The 23,250-nt window shown below is 41.0% G+C and overlaps 1 protein-coding gene across 2 annotated transcripts in view; it reads left to right on the forward strand.

Moving 5' to 3' along the window:
* The window catches only part of LOC121601245 (LIM/homeobox protein Lhx3-like), a 30,507-nt gene extending 7,589 nt beyond the window's left edge, over window positions 1-22,918 (forward strand). For both annotated transcript variants that reach the window (XM_041930062.1, XM_041930061.1), the window contains 6 exons: window positions 3,614-4,202; window positions 11,136-11,356; window positions 11,466-11,656; window positions 11,811-12,030; window positions 13,684-13,986; window positions 22,189-22,918. In XM_041930062.1, coding sequence (XP_041785996.1) covers window positions 3,614-4,202; window positions 11,136-11,356; window positions 11,466-11,656; window positions 11,811-12,030; window positions 13,684-13,986; window positions 22,189-22,769 — 2,105 coding nt within the window. In that variant the 3' untranslated portion in view covers window positions 22,770-22,918. The remainder of the gene's footprint in view (window positions 1-3,613; window positions 4,203-11,135; window positions 11,357-11,465; window positions 11,657-11,810; window positions 12,031-13,683; window positions 13,987-22,188) is intronic.
* Window positions 22,919-23,250: the final 332 nt, after the last annotated feature.

A 23,250-nucleotide genomic window follows, 5' to 3' on the forward strand; every position in this document is an offset into this window, starting at 1 on the left:
CAAACTCCCTACAGCACAGGTGTCTTTGGCTGCTTAGGCGACTGCTAAATCCGATCATAACACTGCCAAGGCACGCCAGCGCAGTATGTTTTCTCTGTTTTTTTTTTCATTACCCCGGTCCAGCAAATGGCACTGTATGTTGAAGGCGAGCCTAGTCACGGACACCGAACCTCGTAACATTTGTTAGTTTGGTATCCTGCTGCTGATAGCATTAACGCTTATAATCTGGCATGTTTTCATTGCCGGTGCTATTGATCCCTGACTTTTGGACAGACAGTGCAACAAAGCAACAAATGATGCTCAAAGTGCTCGAATCAACCATCAACTAGCTACAGATGCGCAATGGCTGTAAAGAAGCATGTGTTTGGATAATTGTTGTGGATATTAGGATCATTTCAGTAAAGTAGTTTTCGTTTGAAGTTCAAATTATATTTTTGTAGTTTTAAGCCTTCTTCTTACCACGCAGTCGGATAGTCAGTCCTTGCTAGGGAGGGACGGTCCATATGAGACTTGAATCTATGACGGGCATGCTATTAAGTCGTACCAGTTGACGACTATCCTACGCGACTGCTCCGTAGCTTTAAGCCCATTCAAAGTATTTTATACAACATGACAAACAATACCATAATCTCTTTCGTATCAAATCCATGCTGATCCAAGTTCCTCCAATTGACGTATAAACTTCGGAACAAGAACGTTTCTCCTGGTCAATAGTTACAAGATACGGATACAATTCAACACTCACATCTGCATTTGAACTCGGCGAGCCTGTGTGATCTCGTATCGGTTTCCTTCTTTCCATAATATGCCCCTCTTTATGTCGCAGATGCAACATGCTCACTGTCTCTGATCCTAGTCATTGTTCTGTTATGTTGAAAATCTTAATGACTATACCTGGGCAGTATGAATTTCCATGTTCTCGGTTTGGTTCTGGTTTTGATCACAGAAATAAGGATGCTTCAAACCTTGTACTAATGAAAATCTAGAACTTTGTTACAGTAGTGCTAGTTCTAGTGATATTGCTTTAGATTCTGGGTCCATTTTTGTACATTTTATTGCAGTCTTCCAGTTATTATTTATCAATAATCAGAATACTTTATGCAAGTTTGAATATAAAAAGGGTTAGAATTTATTGCAAAATTAAGCCATAAGTGTAAACAGTAACTATTGCAATAGTTACAAACTAGATACTGCAAATTCAATAGAATTGTCTAACTGCAAACTGCAAATTCAATAGAATTGTCTAAGGTACAATAACATTACTCAATGTGCTACGAATAATTCCCTCATCATATCTCTACCCACAAAAATGACACTATCAAATGTTGCTCAATTCAATGTTACTCTTCTATAGCCCCTTCAGTAAACACTTTACCTGTGGCCGTTTGAAGTAAGCCTTCTGTGTAATGTATATGCATATTGGACTGCCACTGCCGTATGCACCATTGTAGCGGCGTGCAGTGGAGGTACCGTATCATGCCAAGTTTTCCATGCTCCAAGGATCGTGTTTTACCACTCAACCACAGTATCACTTAAATTACAGTCAATTGCACAGTGAGTGCACGTGTGTACGGCACTTGCAGCACCGTTCCGTTGCAGTAGCAAATGGCATTGCTATCTCGATGCATTCATGCAGCTAAAGCACCGCGCAAGGATGGATGGATGGATCACAGGAAATTTTCATAACATCACTTGAGCAACATTGTAATGTCAATAAAATGCAAAACCTGAGCATCCTTTGCGTACGTACCCAGCGAATGCGGATGGAGCGGTGAAACGGCGACACGTACATCGGCACACTCGGAATCGCTCGCCTTTCACTCTCGGTGCAAATTGCGTACACGCACACACCGGCCCGCCGGCTTACGGTTACGGTGAAAAGTGCAATTTTAAAACAAATAACTTTATCCCCGGTACACCCAGTCGACACGTTCTGGGGGTGGAAATGTTAAACGCAACCATAACGACCAACACGGCCCGTTCTGGTTCTGCATGTGGAAAGTGGACGATGCGATGGTCAGTTTACAGGAGCTGCAAACACAGGGATATTGAGGGGTGTTGCGTTGGTTGGTTGGTTGGATCGCATAATATCGTTCGCAGGTGCAACAGACGTGTAAATATGCAGCCTCCAACACAACACCGGGATCGTTTGATGTGCACGTGCAAGAAGCACCAAGAAGCCGGCACCGGTCGACGGTTGGAGGGTTTTTGATTAAAATTAATTTTTCCCTTTTTACACTGATTACGGATCGGAGGTCGTCTTATGGATCAGAGCCGCCCGGGTGCGACATAACACACAGCAGGGGCACATCGGAAGACCTTTGTGGGCTTCTTTAGAGCGTTTGGAGCGTCAGCAAAAGGTGGAGAAGAGAGGAGAGTCGTTTTCGTGGGACAAAATTACCAATCCCACCCGTGCTGGCTGCCATGCCATTGGGCTGAAGATGTTAGAAGAGTCACAATGTGACGAGATGTTGTTGTTGGAGGGTTGTCGGAAAATACAAACAACACGACCGGCACCACTATTGGAGCGCAAGATTCGAATAATTTGATAAATTTACATAAAACTCGTACAGCGGCTGCTCTATTTTGCACTATGGGAATGGTTGTGTTGGTTTTGACGGGTACACCATTTTATTGTATTCGTATCTTTTGCACGTGTATGAGCAGTTTGGCACAAAATAAGATATTTAGAATTAATATCGCACAACCAAAATTTTATGTTTGTACATTGGTTAATTTATTTTTATGTTTATTTTTTGTTGTATTTCAATTCATTTGTTTCTATGGTGAAAATACAATGTTTTATTATATCTGGTTCATTTTGCAATTCGATGTATTGTTGAATTTTGTTTTATATAAAATTTGTGGTTTTGTGGTTTTTTAACAAGTTGTACACAAAACTTGTTAAAAGATGCACATAAGTGAATCAATCTTACTGAAATACAATTACGAAGAAAGGATACACGGTTTACCCGTTCTTATCAAGAAAAAATCTACACAACTTTACTAAAATCTACTACACAGATTATCAACTATTTCGTTCCATATACATGCCCTTTAGTACCCGATGTTTGCTCCCTGCGTCATTGCAGTCGTGTCAGTTTCGTAAAGTGTAATTTTCCCAAAAACCTGTTCCACGCGCACCAAAAACTCGCTGCTTTACATCGAATACGGGCCAAGTTTTCGGACAAACAAATGTCAAAAGATGATGAGGACTCTGATTTTCTATTTCATTTGTCCTACCAATGCCCACAATCGACACGGAAAACGGTTCGAAATGAACCGGGGTGGAAAACCATCATCCACCTTCTCCGTCATGACCTTCTGGCGATAGCAGTGTTTGCCTTCGGGTTGACTGCCTGCTTGCTCGTTTGCTTACATAGCCTCTTTTTCCTTCTATTTGCGCTGAGCAAATAACATTTCCCGCCTGGGCCGCTTTTCCGTCCGACCGCTTGCCCCGTCCCCGTAATCGAACCCACTGAACGTGCTCTCTGATAGGCCTCGTACGATGGGCTCTGAACAGCAAACAAAAGTTCCCATTGACGTGCTTGGAGAAAAACATATTATAACGCAACATTACCTAAACCCTTCTCGCCTCACTCATCTGTTTCAGTTCCCATCGAGTCAAAGTGCAGCGCTGGGCAGCCGGAACCAGATACGGGCGGTTCGTTGACGAACAACGAACACGCGAACGGTACGAACGGTGTAAACATCGGTGCGAATGTTACCGCTGGCAACACGGCTACACTGGGCCCTGGCATGATCCCTGGTAGCAATAGTAGCTGCAGTGCAAAAACACCAATTACAACGACCGGCACACCCACGCTCCAGCCGTCGGTGCCACGCTCCTCGCACCAAGCGTACACGTCTACCGGTGGCAGTGTGACGGCCGCCACGTTGGCCGAAGGACAGCGGGTTCTGCTGGCCGCTGTAATGACGGCGGGAAGCGGCAACGGTGAGATCGGAGCGCAGCAGCAGCACGGCGATGGTTCCGGTGGCGACGGGCCCGAACACCTGGCCGGGCTGCTGGGTACGTCCCTGTGCGGGCAGTGCTGTGGTCCGATCTGCGATCGCTACATCATGAAGGTGGTTGACATTACCTACCACGAACGATGCCTTCAGTGCACTTCCTGCTCGATCCGACTCATGCATTCCTGCTTTATGCGCGACGGCAAGCTGTACTGTCGCTTCGACTATGAACGGTGAGTGTAATTTTTGCTTCCTTTTGTATAAATCCCCCAAGTGTATGGCGGTGGGAGGATACGTGTACTGACAGGAGTGGGCTCTGTCGATCTAACAACCACCATGTTTCGGTGTGTGATTAGTACACACACACACACACACACATACATACATACATGACTTTTAGAACATCAAACCCGAAACGGTGTATGTGTGGGGGGAGGACCCGTGTTTGATGCTCGTGTCATGTGTTACGGGCAGACAAACATAAAATTAACCACAAAATAGACCGTCGATCTTTATGTTAATGGAGCTGTGGGAGAGGAAAAACTTAGGTTCGTACTATCCATCACTAGACGTGCGCTGGAATGGGGAGCATATGGATGTTTTGTGGGTTGTGTTACTCGATAGTTTACAAGCTTATTAAACATCGTTCAACTCGTAGTTCCCGTGGAGATAGAGCGCTTGAGAGGATACATTTTAATTCATTGGGATTTACAGATGGAACGAAATGTTTACTATATGCAAGTTGTCTCAATGTGAATCCTCAATCATAAAAATAAATATCCAAAAAATCGGCAGCGCTTTTTCCCTTTTAGTATTTCCTCCAAGTAGCAAAAGCTACGTAATACAGTTAATACAGTCGTTGCCACCTAATTTTGGGCTCTAAAGCAATAATTTTTTACCAATCAATTTTTGACTATTTAGGGCCTATTTTTGCCTGTAAGGCATTATGTTTTTACTCTTGTTGGAATCATGATATTTTGCTAAGGTATTTGAGCAGATTTTTACCAATTGCAATTTTAAATCACATAAACAGTACAAAAGCCGTGTAATTTGATTGTTTGCACCTGAAAATACATGAAAAATTGGCATCATAATTATTTTATTTTAAATTCTCTCAATGAAATTATTCACTACTTAACTTTATTGAATTAAAACTTAGTTTCAATAATTTCAGTTGTTGTTGAAACATGTTCTGACACACAGTTTCAGAAATTACGTAAAATTTTCTAAATAAAGCGATTGACTCACAGTTAAAAATTGATGCGCACTGTCAAAAATTGATGGCTCTGAGGCAAAAATTGTGACACGCTGTCAAAAATTGGTGCTTACGGAACAAAAATAGGTGGGTCAGAGTCAAAATTTAGCGATAACGGCTGTAATCAATCAAATGCTACTATAAGGAAGCAAATCAATGAAGAGGGAAGCATATTTCGAACCCTTTTTGGCCTTATAAATATGAAAGATGTGTAAATTTGCATTTTCACATTTTGTTTCTTTTTCGATAAAGGCTTTTCAAACAAAGCTTGTTGTTGACAAAAATTATATTGATAGAATTAGAAGGGCCCTGAGAGATTTCAAAGTGATTTATAATATTTGTTTTGAAATAACATGTTTACACGTTTGAAAATGAATAGAAAGGAATGGGGATGTTTTTACTTTTCCACCTGTATTTTTTGTTTGTATGCATACTGAAATAGATTATTTATCAGATGTTCTTCACACCGGAGCTTTAAGAGCATGTCAAAAATTATCCTTTTATTATTCAGGAGGAACGGTCCGAAAAGGCTGCATTGCTAAAAAAATATCCTTTGGAAATTCCCGAAAGTGTCTCGCGAAACTAAAAACTTATCCCTTTTTCACTGAAAGACCCCATGAACAATTATGTCCATTTCGATAACTATCTGTGTGGGCTATAAATTCACGATCTGTCAGAGCGATTGCGTGTGTGTGTGTGTTTTTTTTAATTTATATAAATGAAATGCTCTACATAAAATCAAATGAAATGCTTTTCATGCAAAACAACTGTGGCACCATACCAACAGATCACCGCCCGAGAAGAAAATCTAATTAATCGAACACAAGTGGTTTCGAAATGTGGAATATTTTCACCGGCTATCTGGGGCATACTCACCATTACCCAACCGGGGATGGCTTTCGCATGAATCACAGAGCCGAAAAGTTCCAATCAGAATGTCAACGATTTGCATTGCAGGACATTACACTCATTTTGTGAAAGCGCACACAAACCTGCCTCGATCCTGGTCCTGAATGAATGAATGGTCCACTTGTGCCTCAGTTAGCGCACGAGAAATACGACGCCATTTTTCACAGCAGTTTTTTTTTCCTCTTCTCCTCAATTCCCAAGTTCCCACCACCAACGGCAAAAACAGACAGTTTTTGGGTTTTTTTGTTGTTTTGTTTTACGATTGCACAAGAGATAGAGGTTTTATTTTCTTTTCATCGCCAATTCCCTTTACCCTGCTGCTCCCTTGCTGTCGTCGTGCTATCGGCTAGAAGCACCACACATAAAAATGTCTTCATCCCCGATACATGGCAGCAGTTTGCGTGCAAAGTATTTGGAGCAGCTTGGAAATCCGGCCAGCCGGAACCGAAGCGAACGAACGACACCGATTCCACCACCACGCCCGCCGTTTCTCTGGGATGGAAAAATGGCTCTTCAAGATAGAACAAACAAATAAATTTGAAGATTTTATTGTTATACTTGTTTGGCTTCCTTCCCGTGTCGTCCTTAAGGCTTTTGATTCTTTAATCTTTGCTCCGGCGTGATGTTGGCAGCATGAAAACCGGCGACATTTCGGGTGAAGTCATGTAGACATCGTTTACAATCGCTCGTCACACCCAGCACAAGCACCACTCTTTCCAGCGCAGCGAATGAATCCTTGCCGTGTTGGAATCTGCTCCTTTGTGCCAGCAAACGAAATCCATCCCCAGCATCATCAAACCGGCTCCGGGATTTGCCGGCTTGTTTTCTCGATGAAGAAAGGCAAACACGACGACGCCCGACGATACACTCCATTTTATTATTGTCTTTTGCCGTTTGCCTAGAAATGAAACGTTTCTTGGTACGTTTTAACCCCCGCCAAAAGGATCACAAACGCTGGTTCCCCTCCCCACATCGCTATCCCTTTACAGTGGTGGAACGGTTTCCATTGAGTTTTCCATTCATGCGCATGTGTGCGACAGTTAAAGAGTGGGATGGGGAAGCGTATTCGCGTAGGGAGTGGGCGCAATAAGCAGCAGGATGGGAGCATATCCTGAACGGATTTGGAATGAAAGGGCGTAAAATGTCAGTGAAATAAAATGGAGCGTTTTTAACATGAGCTTCTCAAGAAATCAGCATAGATTTGTATTAAATCAAGTTTTTTTTGGTTACTAAACGTTCTGTAATGTAATCTAATGTTTTGCTCAACGATATGGGAAACATTAACATGTTCTGCATACATTTGACCTTGTTACAAGTACAGAAGTTACACCATGAAATAAAATCCCGATAAAAGTTGTTCCTTGTTACTCTTGTCGTTACTCTGGTCAGGGCATTAAATAAACACCCAAACTGCCATTGGACACAAAGACACAAATAATCGCAAACTAAGAAATGTGGCAACCACAACTAAAGAGTAGAAAAATATTGAACACAATGTTGTTTGTCCTTTGCTTTTTTGAAGCACAAAAACACAAACACACATTGAACGCAAAAAAAGATATTATGGTTTATTCATATACATTTGTTGCAGGACAAGTTTCGAAATCCTCGCTAGGTGTCCTACCATTTGGCGCTTACACTAGATACATGTTACATGAGATGTATCGTTATAGTTCGTTAGAACGAATCAACAAGCTGTTCTTCTTAATGCTTTTATAATACATTTGCCGCGGCCCACATCCATGGAGGGAATATATTTTCTTAACTTAGTTTAAGGTTTTTGATCAAACATATATTTAAATCTTATCCTAGAGATGCCTGTTAATCTTGATTGTGAGGGAGAAATGCACGATGCGTATAGTAATAAGCTTTTATTTTTCCAAAATAAATTCTTTCGCGGATCACGTGTGTTAACGCCACGGACCACAAGTGGTCTACGGACCACAGGTTGGAGACCACTGGTCTAAGGTATAAAATTACCGATAGTAATATAAGTTGGTTGTTGTTGTTTGGCCCGTTTTATATGAGGCTTTACTATCTGTTATTGTACGTCTTTATAGGAGGATGTGTTTTCAAACATTCTAATACAATGCACGCAGTAACGGTTATATCAAAATGTCTGATGTTATCACTTTCAGTTTAGCTTAGTTTAGTTGAATTGTATCAATTGTATTTTGTGTATACTTTATTAAAGACATTTTGATGCCAAAGATCCGATAACTGTAGAACGATTTAATGTGTAATATTATTGTTTGGATCATTTTGAATTATAATACTTTGAATCTCGCTTGATCACTAAATTTTAAATGCAAGAAACATTGTTTTGAGTAATTTATCATTTGCTTAGTTAATCAGACTCTTTTAAAGTACAATAGTACCACACTACAGAACTTCATACCGTAGTGGTGAATGGATAGATACTGGGGCAGATCATCCAGTACGGTAACTAAACGGCCGCTTAAGACCCAATAGTACCGGAATTGCTGGGAAGCTCTGAAAAAAGCTCCCTCAATAGTTATTCTCCGATTGAGTATTCCTTTTTCAAGCTTCCCGCTGGAAGCTATAGCAGGGCTTATATGAGTATGACAGACTCTACTCATGTTTATCCGCCTTTGGCTAAACACAGCCAAAATCATCCCATTTATTGAAACATTACAGCATCTAAACAATAAATGAATGTAATGAAGGGTTCCATTTATTAAATGAGGCATTCTTCTTAACATTCCAAGAGCTTAGTCCATTTTGAAATAGGGTATCGATTTTCTTTCAATTCTAGCGACAATATTTAAAACAAAGAAATCAGTTAATACAGTGTATACTGCTGTACCAGCAGTTCCTTGTTTTTTGTGTTCTGCACCTCTGCGTATAACTAATTTCGATTGTAACGATTAAATTTTTCATATCTAATAATGAATTATTTAAAAAAAAAATCCAATAAAGGGGCCCTTCACAATTCTAGTCAGCTTTTTTGTATGGAGTTTGACAGTTTGATGATGTAATCATGTCAACACTCCATACAAATCCTCACACAAAACTAGCCAGCAACTTTAAGCCTAGATTATTTTAGCCTCAAAGCTAGAATTGACTAGAAGCCTCGAAGCTAGAAAAAAATGGCAAAAGAAGGTGGTGTTTTCATTTATCCCAAGGTGCATTAAAGAGATCAGGTGATGGAATCTAGAATCAAAGTGTATGTAGTCCAGGTGATCTTATATCATGTTTTTCATAGCAAAATTTGAATATCGCTTTTTGATAGGATGGGTGAAATTTTTTGCTCAAACAGGCTTTCTGGAGGCTTGACGAATACACAAAATAGGCAGAAGCGATAAAAATCTGCCTTCTAAATGTATACATAAGCCACCCTGTATATTATACCCATTTAGAAAGCTGCTCGAAAACTGCTATACAATGCAAACTGCTGACAGGCTGAAATTTTAGCCAACGAATTCAAAACGGAAAGAGCCCCAAATTAAGAGTTTTATCACTTGGACAATGTTGTTTATCAAAATGTTGTGCATTAATGCACACTAGCATATTACCCCTTCAACTGCTACGTTGTGAACAACTTATAGAAAAAGTAGTTCTTTTTTCTCTTTTTCGTTTAAAAAAAAATCCTGAAATCTGGCTAGTAAAAGGATGATCCCGCTTATGTTAGAAGGGACCACACGCTTTTAGGAAGTGGTACTGAGCCCCTACACAAATCACAACTCGCTTTGCAATGGTACCGCATGCAACCCGCAAGGCTTCATAACTCGTACCTTTATTTTACATTCGTGCGCAACCCTCGGTGCATATTCTGCACTGACGCTGTACGATCTTCATACCACACGACTGAAGAAGAGAAACGAAAATAGAACAGGGGACGACGAAAAGAGAAAATATGTATGTGTGTATTGTTTGGTGAATATGATAGATTGAATTTTAATGGCAATCACAATGTGGTGTAAAATAAATTATGGGCAATTTGTCAATTCTTACGTGCGCGGTACGTGAACCTAGGACAACGAAGGATACCGCGCAGCAAGAAGGATTGATTCATCGTTTTCCTACACCATGTCCAGCATCGTTGAGCCGTGGCAAGTTTACAAACCCACATTGAGCCATTGGCAGTGCACTTGGGTAGCAGTAGGGGAAAGGGCTAAAGCTAGCAACACACAACACCGCATACACCATAACGCAGTACAGTGAAACGTTGAACAGGCAGGCGATAAATGTTCCAATCGGGGTTTGATCGTTGTCCTCTCTACAACGGCAATGATAGTACACTATTTGGGGTTTGCTATTTTTTCGTTTAACTCTTTTCTTGTCCTCGCAGCATGACTAGTTTGTTTCATTCTTTTTTGCATTTACGCGTGGATTGTCGGTAAAATGTCAGTATTCCGTTGGTTTTTTTTTGTGTGAATGAAAATACCAAAAAGCGAAAGGGTAACCGTCTATGGTTTGCAATAAAATCGATCATCATTCATCTAACAAACGGAAGGTGGTGTTGTACCGGTGCATTGTTGTTTCGGGGATTTTTATTGAATTTTTAAAGAATGAATCACACAAAATGATGAATCCAGGAAAAAATAGTCAACATTTTGAAATGATTTGTCACATGTAGAATAAAAAAAGGCTGTATGTACGATAATTTACCATAAATGGTTCGAACAATTTACATTTCCTCTCAATACTGGTTGAGCCAACATGGTTCATCACTCCCGACAACTTCCTCCATCCCATCAATTCGCCCCGTTATAAGCATTCAAACCGTCGTTAGCAGCAAACGAATCGTTTTAAATGTCTAAGAATTGATAACAACAAACCGAACCGAAATAAACGAACTTAAAGGTTTCCCCCTTTCTCAACCACTCAGGCGCTCCCTCCCCCGGTCGCATCGATAACGCCATACCGGAAGCGAAAGTTTTGCAATGATAATCTAAAACCGTTTAGCTAAAATCTGTGCCGCCGTTACCCGACCCCACCGCAGCTCGCTTACCCACTTTACCCCTTAACTCTCCCGCAGACTGTACGGCCGGAACAGATGCCTCGGATGTGGTGAGAAGATTGGTGCCGACGAGCTGGTAATGCGCGCCCTGGATAATGTGTTCCATCTGAAGTGCTTCATCTGCGTCGTCTGTGGCGTGCGGCTGCAGAAGGGCGATCAGTACGTCATCAAGCAGAGTCAGCTGTTCTGCCGGCCCGACTATGAAAAGGAGGTGGAAATGTTCCAGGGCTACAGCTACGGTAGGTGGACGACGACGGGGTGGCATAATCGCGTTCGCGTCTAATGTTCGGAGCTAATGGCAAAACGATCTCCTCCTGCTTTCTCTTTGGCCTCTTCGGGTTGCGGCAGATGATTACTGCTGTGATGACATGTTCCAGACACGCATCGACGGTCGCCGCGGGCCGAAACGACCCCGGACCATTCTAACGACGCAACAGCGCCGCGCCTTTAAGGCTTCGTTCGACATATCACCCAAACCGTGTCGGAAAATTCGCGAAGGATTAGCAAAGGATACTGGACTGAGTATAAGGATAGTACAGGTAAGGCAGGTGTTTTAGGGTTATTTTGGGGAATTATTAGAGTTGAATTTATCCTGCAAATAGCGACGCTGATAAACAACTTCTATCTGCGACATCATCTTGAAACTCATCTAGATTATTCTACCATTTGTTCTTTTATCCTTCTAAATTACAGGTATGGTTCCAAAACCAGCGTGCCAAGATGAAGAAAATCCAAAAGAAACAGCTCAAGGAGGGTGGTAAAAGCTCACACCATGGCGGAGGCAACGGCAGCTCGGGCGGCAACAAAAACCACAACAGCAACGGTAAAGGGAACGATTCCCAGGAAGAGCTGTCAGATAACGAGAGTGCTGTCGGTGGTAAATTATCGCTTCGCATCAAAGACGAAAACTCGAGTAAGTGTACGAATTGTTTTGCTCTCTCTCTCTCTATCTCTCTCCGCCCCGGAAAGCAGGGCGGAAGAAGTCAATTTTTCACATCGACAACTTCAAGTTGGTTTGCCACATCCGTACAAAGAATCTCACCACCGGCTCACACCCCGGCTCGACTCCTTCAGTATCAGTAAACAGGAAAGTCAACTTCAAATGTCTCTAGAAAACGGATCACCCCGGCTATGGGGAAAACAACCAGATGTAGCTGGAATTTGTACCTTAGCACCTCCGCATCTAGTTACACCACATTTGCATTTTTACCTTTCCATGGCTTTGCAAAACCTGCCAACCTGCCAAGTGCCAAAAGACCTTTCCACTGTGCCACAGTGTCGGCACATATTTCAAACACCCACAACATTTAACACTTTCTCGCAGGCACAAACATAGAGATCAACACTCATACCCACAGCGCTAGCCTTCTCCTTCTGCTACTGTGCAAAGTCGCATGGTGAAAGGCAACTGGGCTTACTCCCTCGAAGGGTGGCTTTTCAATGAGCTTCCAAAAATATCATAACAGTCGTGACAACCGTCGTCGCCCGTCGTTTAAGTTAACCGGGCGTATCCACCCTTTTCGACGCGGAAGAACGGGTGACGGTGTCAAATATTCCATTCCAACATTTCCCATTGCCACAGTTCGCAGTGGCTACGTATTTTACAACGAAAAGGTGTCGAATAGGAGGGTGGTGAGGATTTTTGGCACCGCTTTGGACTAAGTCTATCCTTTCACTGTCACTTACCTTTGAACTTCAAGGTTGCCGTCGTTCAATCCTTCAGTAGTCTATGGTTCAGGGAAACTATTGGCAAGAACTTTGGAAGTGATTTCAAATTTGTGGATGCATCTCATAGATCCTCAAAGACATCTTTTGTTTCGATTTGTATAGTCTTGTTACAATTCAGACATTTACGATAGAAAATAATAGCATCAGGAACATTCGCACATCATATAATTCTGTCTATGTAATATTCGTGTACAATCGATCTAATATTTTTGTACATTTGATGTATGTTTAGTTTTCTAATATTTAAATTGTGTATAGTTTTCTGATATTTAAATTTTAGTTTATTAATTGTAGAAACTGAAATGTATTCCCAGAATTTTAAATTATTCGTTTTACCGTTTTCCAATTCAATCGGTACGCATGACAGGCTCTCGCGAGCCGCGTGTGAGGCTCTCCAGGGGCGCCTTGGACCCATAGGCCTTAGTTTGGATGCCCCTGGTCTATTGTATGACTGACCAGATGCCCATCGTGAGTTCAAGTCTCGTATGGATAGACTATCCTGCAAAGAGCAAAGTAATTAGTAACAGAAAACTAAACCGTCACGGATTACAAGCAGTTTGCCACAGGGTTAAGTTCATGTGTAATCGTAATAGCACAAATACATATGCTGCAGTTTTAAATAAAATTAATGTAGAGCATATTTTCAAACATTGCGTTAATGCCATGGTGTAACTCCTTTGGAAGACGTCTTAGTTTTAAATCGCTGCTCATAACTATCTAGTGTGTTGTCAATGTTTTCTTGTAATAATTCAAAAGTGTAACTTCAACAAACAAGATGAAATCGTTTCGTTGCAACGCTTAAATTTATTCCTCAAACTACGCTGAACATCTTCAACAGGGTCAAACAATTATCTGCACGATAGCTGCAGTGACAATGAAGGCACAGTTACCGACAACGATGGCGGCCCGTATGGTGGCACGGCTGCCCGCCTTGGTCTTGGCGGCTCGGACCCATACAAGATCGTGAAGGAAGAGCTGGATCTCGAGGACGACTACTTTCGCATGGCCATGTCTACACCCAACCACATTCACCACCATCATCACCATCCCAACCACCAACAACAACAACAACACCACCCTCACCATCATCCGCAAGCACCGGTCAGCAGTGGACGGTTCGGTGGCAAATCCTTTGCAAATGGTAAGCAATCCAAACAGCAGCAAAACAACTTTCGGTTCCGGTTGCCCACACAATTATTCCTAAATTTGTCGACCACAATCACCTGCACTTTGTCATTGCGCTATTCCAGCGGGAAATTGCTGATAGGGTGAGGGGAAGGTGTAAAATAATGCAAACAAAACATATCCCCACTCACATGGCTTTCAATCCCTAGCTCCATACACAACAACAGGTAGTTCTGAAAGGGAAGTGAAAAAAACATACCGCTTTTTACGCCTACCTTTGTTTTTGCGATCGTTTGTTGTGTGTGTGTGTGTGTGTGTGTGTGTGTGTGTGTGTGTGTGTGTGTGTGTGTGTGTGTGTGTGTGTGTGTGTGTGTGTGTGTGTGTGTGTGTGTGTGTGTGTGTGTGTGTGTGTGTGTGTGTGTGTGTGTGTGTGTGTGTGTGTGTGTGTGTGTGTGTGTTTGCGAGGGATTTTTCACAAAACTTTATCCACACCGGGCTTTCACTTTCACGTGCCCGAATGTCCTTTTGCTCTCGCCACATGAGCCGCATCAGCGGGTTGGCTTATGATGATGGTCGCAGTATTATGGAGAACACTGAAGGGAAGAATAAAAATAGCACCTACAAAAAAGCGGCGAAATAAAGCAACACTACATGTCCAACTTTTCGACACACATACGCACATGGTGCTGTGACAGCAAGCGAGGTGTTAGTGGTTTAACCGTAAACAGTGTCGCAACAAACGAGCGAACACAAACATGAACTACCTTTGGTGACAATGGAATAAAACAAACAAAATTTCACCCCCCGTACGTGTGTGTGATGTGTAAAAATGAGTCTTCGCTTTGCTTCCTAGGAGGTAATTCTGGGTGGAATACATTGGAAATATATACAGCAGTTAGGCTGTTCTTAGTTGTTCTTAGCACTTAAATTCTAAAGTCATTTATTATAAGAATAACTTTGAACGCTACCTTCTAAGCGTTTACAGCGTACAGTAATTCTCCGCAACATGCAGTACTTTTCATACTTTAGTGTGTAATACGCAATTACCTTTCTTTTGACTGTTTGATTTTTTTTTACAATTATTTTAAAATGTAGTTGTACTTTATGCATTTGTCATTTTTTTAATTAATTTTATTTATGCCAGATGTTTAGCCTTTTCCATACTTGTAAAATGAAATTGATATTTTTTTAAATAATGAATGGAAATGGTAAAAAGAAATGATGATTTACTGGTTTTAACTTTTTTTGCAAAGATGTGAAATCTTTTCCCGAAACCCGAATCAACAGCATAAATGGTTTATCCTAAGAAATTCGCTAAACGATAAAGGTTGAGATAAGCTAGATCGGAGGGTTTTGCAGTAGCATGAAATTTATGAAGCCAATGAAGTGTAAATTTTACAAAAAAACATGTGCAAAAACAGGAGCAATTTCTTTATGCATCCATCAGTGCTTACTCTATCCACTAATAAATCCAAGCTATTTACGAATTTACGAACATTCACGATTCTAGTTTTTTGCGCCAAAGCTATCAGCAGTCAGAAACAAAGAACATGCAGTATGTTTTGCACAAACCATCGTCTCATGTTCAATCTAAACTTCTAAACCATCCAACCAGCGCGGGTAAATCACTTCCATCCACACATCGTAAACGCGCAAAAACCATTCTATATCTACTTTGCAACCAAAGTGTTTTGCTGATTTCCTGTGCTTTAGCTCCCAGACACACATGAAGGGCAGCGTAAAAGAGTGTGTAAACTTTGAATGCTGTAATACTATAAACCCTCCAGCATGGATGATTGGCAAAGCAAACCACAATCGAGCGCTGCTGTGCTGGGTGAAAAAAAAGACGTCGAAGCGATCTGATGGTCTGTGCTGTGCAGTCGTAAACATTGTAATGCCAGTGGATTATGAGAGTTATGTTGCTGCGGATGAACAACCTGCAAACAATTTGGCTTGAAACGGTAGATTGAACGGTTTATTTGTTTTCAGTATTTATGCGCTTCTGTCTGTGTGTTTGTTAGCAGCAAAGTTGCATGTTTTCTGGTAGGTGGATGCTTTTTTATTTGTTTCCTTTTTTGCTCCATGTTGAATTTAACATTCATCTGCGCGTTGAAATAGCAATTTCGAAACGATTTGGTTTGAAATTTCTGCAAGCTCAAATGTTTTAAACACAGATGTAGAAATTTGATGCAGATTCCAAACAAGTAAATGGTGTATCAACTTGTGACGAAAGATATATGCTGCATGAATTACATTTCTTCAAATTTGAAATTTCGAGCTACGATTAAAAAAACACTATAATTTTACATATTAATTGGCTCTTCGTCACATACATTTTAAATTGAAACATAAAATTTTGTTTAATTTATACATTCACATTGTAAATATTAACAGGATTACTTTTTAGATAGTTATGTTGGCTAGTAAACATATTTTTCGCAGCGCATTTTTAAAAGTTTGGAATTTTGTATTTTTGTATTCATTATTTAAAAATCCAAAATCTATGATTAGTAATACTACCAGAAGTATACTTCTGTTTTACTCATCTTGAAAACTAGACCAATTAATAAAATACATTTTTAAGTGGATTGTATGACGTAGGAATTAATTAACGAAGGCTATGTAAAGCTAAAAAATGAGATTGCATATTGCTTTAAATTAGCAGTACTGCAACTAGCTTTTAGGTTAAAAGTTGAAAATATCTGAACAGCACTAATATATTGTCCCAAAAAAGGCAACTGAATGAAAAGTATTCGTAAAATACTTATAGAAGTTGCGAATTTTAGAGTACCAAGCCATGGAATATTTCAAACATATTGCCCTAGGAGACTGCGTCAAACGTTCATATTATTAATTTTAATTTCCTTTAAAATGTCAAATCAAACATTGAACTAGTACGTGTCATGCCTTTACCATCACAGACCTACGATTTAAGGCTTTAAACATCTGTTTAGCTTAGCCCATTTCCATATCAATTATTACACTTTAATTTGATACTATGCTGGGAGGAAATTAGAACTGAAAAACGGTTCCACCCTAGCTACGACTGTTTGTAGCAACTGAAACTCTTGCAAACGTAAAATTCATTGAATTCTTTTCCATACTTATTGGTGTGTGCTTCGTTCCCCATTCGAAAGCAAAATCTTGCGCCATGCTCGGGGCTTCACGCCATACCCTAACTGCCGGACGCCTAGTCTGCCTATTCGAAGAATTGATCACATCTTGGCATTTTTTCTTTTCTTTTCTTTCTTTTGGTTCGCTACGATAGAGAAGCGAATTCTTTTGTGTTATCGTGGAAAACGTACAAAAAGAAATCTGAAAGAAAAACCCAAACATCTTCACGGGGTTTTTCGTTTCGTTCATGCTTCGCGAAACCGTCATGGAGACAATTTTCCGCCACTCGAACGCATTCCATCGCTACTGTTACCGTTTTTTGCTTCATATGCTCGGCCATTGTTGTCTTACTTGAAGCAAGTTTTCCGATCAAACGCGCCTAGATCTCTATGTTTGCCAGTTGGTGTCACCGTGCAAGAAGGAACGAAAGTTGGTGCTGACGGAGATAAAAAAACCGATGTACAATTCGTGACATTTCCGTCCATATTCTTTCCATCTTAAGAACGACAGTTTTGTGAATCACGGTGCTGGTAGACTACTAAAACCAACAGAAAACGATCAACAAGAGCACTAAAACAAGAACGCCAGGCATAAGAATGTTGGAAAACTTTTACTTGCTGCTTGTTTGCTGGAGCTGCTAACAAAAAAATTGTTGATCTTGGGTTTGTTTCAAAGTTTTATTCTGTTTTCCTTATCCCCTTGCATAATAAAGTAAAACAAAAACAGAAAATAAGATTGCAAAAAAAAAGTTGAAAAGTTTTCACCGCCTTAATCGACACCTTAAGGTGCATAATTTACGTGCCAGGAAATTGTTTGGAAGTGTTGATTCGGTTAGGTTTGAGTCTCGTTTCGTAGTGAAAGTGTTTAAATTACAACTTTAAAAGTGTACTGTTTAACAAGCTCAGAGCATCATTCTGAAGGTTCGTTCATTTAAACTATATTGCTTATCTATATCCATCTTTGTTTCTCTTTTTAATCATTATTTTAATTGTAATGATTAAACAGTGAAATCTCTCTAAGGTTTAGTCTTTTCAAGATGAATTGATTGTTTAAGACAGACAATGTCAGTTGTTGTCATGGACATTCCATAGCAAGACGTAGATATTGTTAGCCGTCTCTGAAGCGTTATAGATACTTCACTATAATTATAATTGCCTGTAATGTCTTGAAATAGCTTTAAAGCTGTAGTTATATTATATTCAAATGTTGGCTCAAACATTGTACTATCTTCACTGCGAGCCAACATGCTACCTGTACTTCCGATATCACCCACCAAACCGTGGAAAGATAACTATGAAAAAAATCAATAACATTTCCTTACCTTTCATACCCCAGCCTCAGTCATTGCTCATCGTGTTCGCTTTGCTGTTCGGGGCAAAAAAGACCACCAAACCACCCAATCCTCCACCGCCTACTGCGAAGCGCAAACACGAATTTCCCGCGTGCAACAACTTCAGACATCGGACATCCTTCCCGTAGGATTTGGCTACTAACTGCTCCCAGTCCGGTCCCGGTGGGTGGTGAACCGTCGCTCGTTTCATGAGCTGCCTTCTTTCTCAAAAAAAAAGCATTCCACTATGCCTTTCCTACTTCCCCCCACACACACACCGTTTCGCTTCTCTTGAACGAACCCCTTGGTAGGTTCAGAAAAGAATGCTTCCAAAAGAAAATTCCTTCCCATCTCAAAACAGGAAGGGAAACAGGATGGGACGGGAATGATTCGTCCCTTTTTTCTCAATGGGGTTTCTACCACCGACTACAGTTCGAATATGGCGCTGCCCCCAACTGGTTTGTGTGTTGGCAACGGGATTTTCCTGTATGCGCTGGTTATCGGCAAAAGGATGGCCGCCCCTTTTTCCTGTTCCCTTGATGCTGCTCGTATTCCGTAGCGTATACACCACATCCTTGAAAAAGCTTTGAAGACGGTAAAGAATAGAAAAGATCCCCAACTGGCGCTTGTACGCTGGAAGATAGAGAGGGAGAGAGGTACTAGAAGAGAAAGAAAGGAAAGTCTTGCGACGCTATTTACCGAAGGTATTAGCAAAGGAATTCATGGCGCGTTTCCACACGATACACACACACACGCTTGCACAAAGCCACAGACAAACACCTTGCAGCCTGCCGCTTCTTCCGTTGGGGCTGTGGTGGTTTTACCAACGTTGGCCCAATGCGCCGGCAGATGCTCAGGAAATGGACGAAGATTCATCGTTTTACAGAAGAAGCTATCGTTTGAAGCAAACCCTACAACATTATTCGTTTCACTGCCGCGCTTTTGGCCATCCTTCCTCTCCGGCAGACTGGCCCGCGTTGCTCGTTTTCCATCGGATCGAAGCTTACTCCATCATAAACGAGCTTAAGCCCGTAGGATTTTTGTCCGAGATGTGGTCCCCCTCCCTGCCAGCAACAGTGTCGTCGGACGCCAAAGCCAACGAAGGGAAGGATGATGTTGTGATTTATTAAGTTGCACAGGATTTTCTCACACCAGCCCACCCATAGTTACTACATCCCATCGGGTGGAATGAAGGAGAAAAAAAAAACTGGCCAAAAACTTAAAGCTGATCGTCGGAGCTGGGTGTGTACAAAAACAAAGATTCTCTCGTTTCCCCGTTCGTAAGAAATCCTACGGCTCACCGTAAAAACCCTGTAAGACAAGGGACCATTCCTAACTGTTCTGTGTGTTGATGTGATTTAACACTGTCTGTGAGGTGCTTGCCTTAGCACAAATCGTGATAGTACGTACCCCGGAAGTGTTGTATCACCCACCATAACCCCGCCGATAATCTGCAGCAAAACCCAACATTTCTTCCAAGGTGGCGCATCTTTTACGTTGAATGTGAAATAATTTTACACCATCACAATTCATGTTGATCCCGAAACATTATGAACCATCTTCAGGGAGAGCCCACGTCCACATCGGCATGTGAGAATGTGGCCACATCGTGCTGTTAGCCATACAAATAGTGCCACCAGCAAGGTGGGTTGGTTGAGCCATTCGAGGAAATTGAATAAATTGGACTACCTTTGCACAGAGGCAAATGCATCCGGAGGGTTGCCCGTAAACAACAGGTTGTCCTAAAAATAGATCACCAAATATGATTCCGAACAAATGGGTATGTGCGATAGGGGGAGATGATGGTGAGGCGAGTAAATGGTTCTATAAATCAAATTATTCGCAAATGGTTCTATAAATAAAATTATTGAACCAGTTGCAACATAAATATTACACCGCGCATTATGCATAAAGATCATTCCCATTATTTTTGGGATTTTATTCATTTCTGGATAGATTTGTTCTTATTATTTTTGACAGATATCATTATTTCGTATTGTATGAAAGTGTGATAATAATAACAAAAATATGATATTTTTATGTATTGCTAAGATAGCTAAGATCATTAATGACAAACATATCTCTAGATCAACTACAGCTATTACGCCAAAAAGTATCAAAACATTCATAACAGAGCCACATACAAAGTTTCCTTGGTACTAGTCTACCTAAATACTTGACTCGTTTTTAGGCCTTGAGACATGATTGCTTTTATTTACAATGTTATGGTGTCATCAAAAGTGATTTAAATAGATTATGTTCAAATACTTCAGACATGATCCCACTTTATATCAAGACTGGGGCACTCATTCTTCAATTATTTAGAGTCGATTTGTTCTCATAGCAACCACAAAACTTTTGCAACATACTTGGCTTTGTGTTTTTATAAAGAGACCAATGTCCATTAATTACTGCAGGTTGGTCCATCTAAAGTACTTTTGACATCTAGGGAGTCGAAAGTTACTTAGGCATTAGTCTTTAAGGCATCCACTTTAAGCGTTGAAATAATAATATATACACCAAAAAATAGTACTACTCACGGTAATGCTTAGTTTCCAAATTTAACAAACCAAAACGCACACTGCCGGCACATTTCATATGCCCCATTATTATGACCAAGGTAAATAGAAACGTTACGTTGACGTTACGTCAAATAGAAGTAGAAGAAGGCTACCAAATTTGAGGCAAAGTACTCACCTGTAGTCTATCCTGTAGTGGCTACACCTTGAATGTGACCAGTATTATTCACCTCCGTTTTCAAAAGCTGTCACTGGTTCTATTTCTATCACAATCAAGGACCGTAAAGATATCAGGTCAAGTTATAAGTCCGTTTTGACAGCTAGGTGGAAGAAGAATCGACGAAGAAAACTGACAGTTATTTTTCCGCGTTTGGCGAACGCTTCAAGTTCTCGAAGGAAAATTTCCATTTTAAATCACGGGCTGTGTTCTAATAAACTAAAATATTCACCCAAATTGATCTCCACCAAATATTGACCATGCAAAACGTAAACAATCCATCAATACATATACAAGCGGAAAACCATCTGTCAAAATCGGAGCCCAGGGGGGGGGATCGCCAAAAGCGCTATAACTACACCGCATTATACATTCCACCTTGATCACAATCATTTTCAATGCCTTCGATATGATTTTCAATACATGGGAGGTTTTATCACCGACAAACCGACGTGACACTTCGAACAAAATGAGCTTCAAAAGTTGTCTCCTTATTTCAAATGAAAATACGTTAAACACTAGCGCCATCTCTATAATGATTCGCTTACTACACTGACACAGAGAAGAAACTGCTAAACCCCCTTTTGTTTTTCTTCGCAAATTCCAATGCATATTGTTTTATGTACTTCTCACATCTTTTGCATTGATTTGGAAACTTATAAAATGATTTTCCTGGGTGTTTTGTCCAATAATTCTCACAAAATCTTGCCTCACACTTCCTTTGCCATTTGTATTTAGAAAAGTTGTTTACATCGAAGCAGCAGTGAACAGAGTTTACTTTGACAGAAGTGTTCGCCTCACTGGTGAATGACAGTACTTTCGTGTGGGACACTTTTGTAACGCCAGTGTCACGTCGGTTTGTCGGTGGTTTTATTGCAATCGCTTTTTTAAATCAAATATAACAAAAATCTATTTCAACACATAAAGTTCGACCAAAATAAAAGAATCACTATCCTTATCTAAACGGACAACTTTTTATCAAATTTAACCACTTTTCCAACCCTTTAATTTTGCCTATCTATTGTGCTACGAAAACAGAACACCATGGAAATGCAGGTATAAAGACGGAAAACATGACACTCGACACGACCCCAATGCTGACCGCGAACGGACCCCCGCTAGACTACGGTGTTTCGCTGCAACAGCTAGCCTCCTCACTGAATGGGGGAAACGGAAATGGGGGTCCGGGTACCGGGTGCCCAACGCCCCACGATTCCGTCGGTCCCATGGTGAATCCCATCGATCGGCTCTACTCGATGCAGAATTCGTACTTTTGCAACCAGGAAAATCCCATCTCCTGCCCATCAACCCCGACCGGACATCCTGGTACGCCGCCCGGTGGTAATCAACATCGTCCAACGCCCAATGGTTCGGCCTGCCCACAGCAGCAGTCGAATCAGTTGCATCTGCAACACCCGGGATTGCAGCAACCGGTAATGGCACCGCATCATTTCCCGGCACCGTCAAACAGTGGCCCCAACATGGGAGGGATGGGACAGCACATGGTCGGAATGTGCAATCCTTTGTTAGATCAGCATCAGCACCAACAACTACAACAACAGCAGCACCATCAGCAACAGCAACAACAACAGCAGCAGCAGCAAGAGAGCGTAATGTAAGAAGGATGAGCTGCAGTGCAGTATACAGTGGAGGCAGAAAATGTTGCAGTAAAACAGCAAAAATGCAATCAGACAAATGATAATGTGCATGGTGGACTAAAAGCGGAAATTTCTTTCATTTCAATAAGTGAAAGTTTGGTTGCACATAACTTGGAAAGTGTTTTGTTGCTTATTTATCGTTATAATCTATCCAGCCGTAATAACCATTTTGCTTTGCATAAAAACTACCTTTTTTTATTCACTCCCGTGCTTTAAGCAAACAGCGCAGTATCCACTGTAAATAAATAAACACCAGCAGTACAGTGCTTTACCTAATCGTATAAACAGCTCTCCGCGTCACAAGTGCACAACAGTATCAAATTGTCATCCGTCAATTTGCTGTACCATCCACTGGTGCGTAAAGGGTTGGTAAAGGTGACCACAAGCAAGCCCAAAGGACATTGATTTCGACATTGACACATCGTAGTGAATCAAGCATATA

This window comes from Anopheles merus, unplaced genomic scaffold (genome assembly GCF_017562075.2).
Source record: "Anopheles merus strain MAF unplaced genomic scaffold, AmerM5.1 LNR4000047, whole genome shotgun sequence".
NCBI classification, from domain to species: domain Eukaryota; kingdom Metazoa; phylum Arthropoda; class Insecta; order Diptera; family Culicidae; genus Anopheles; species Anopheles merus.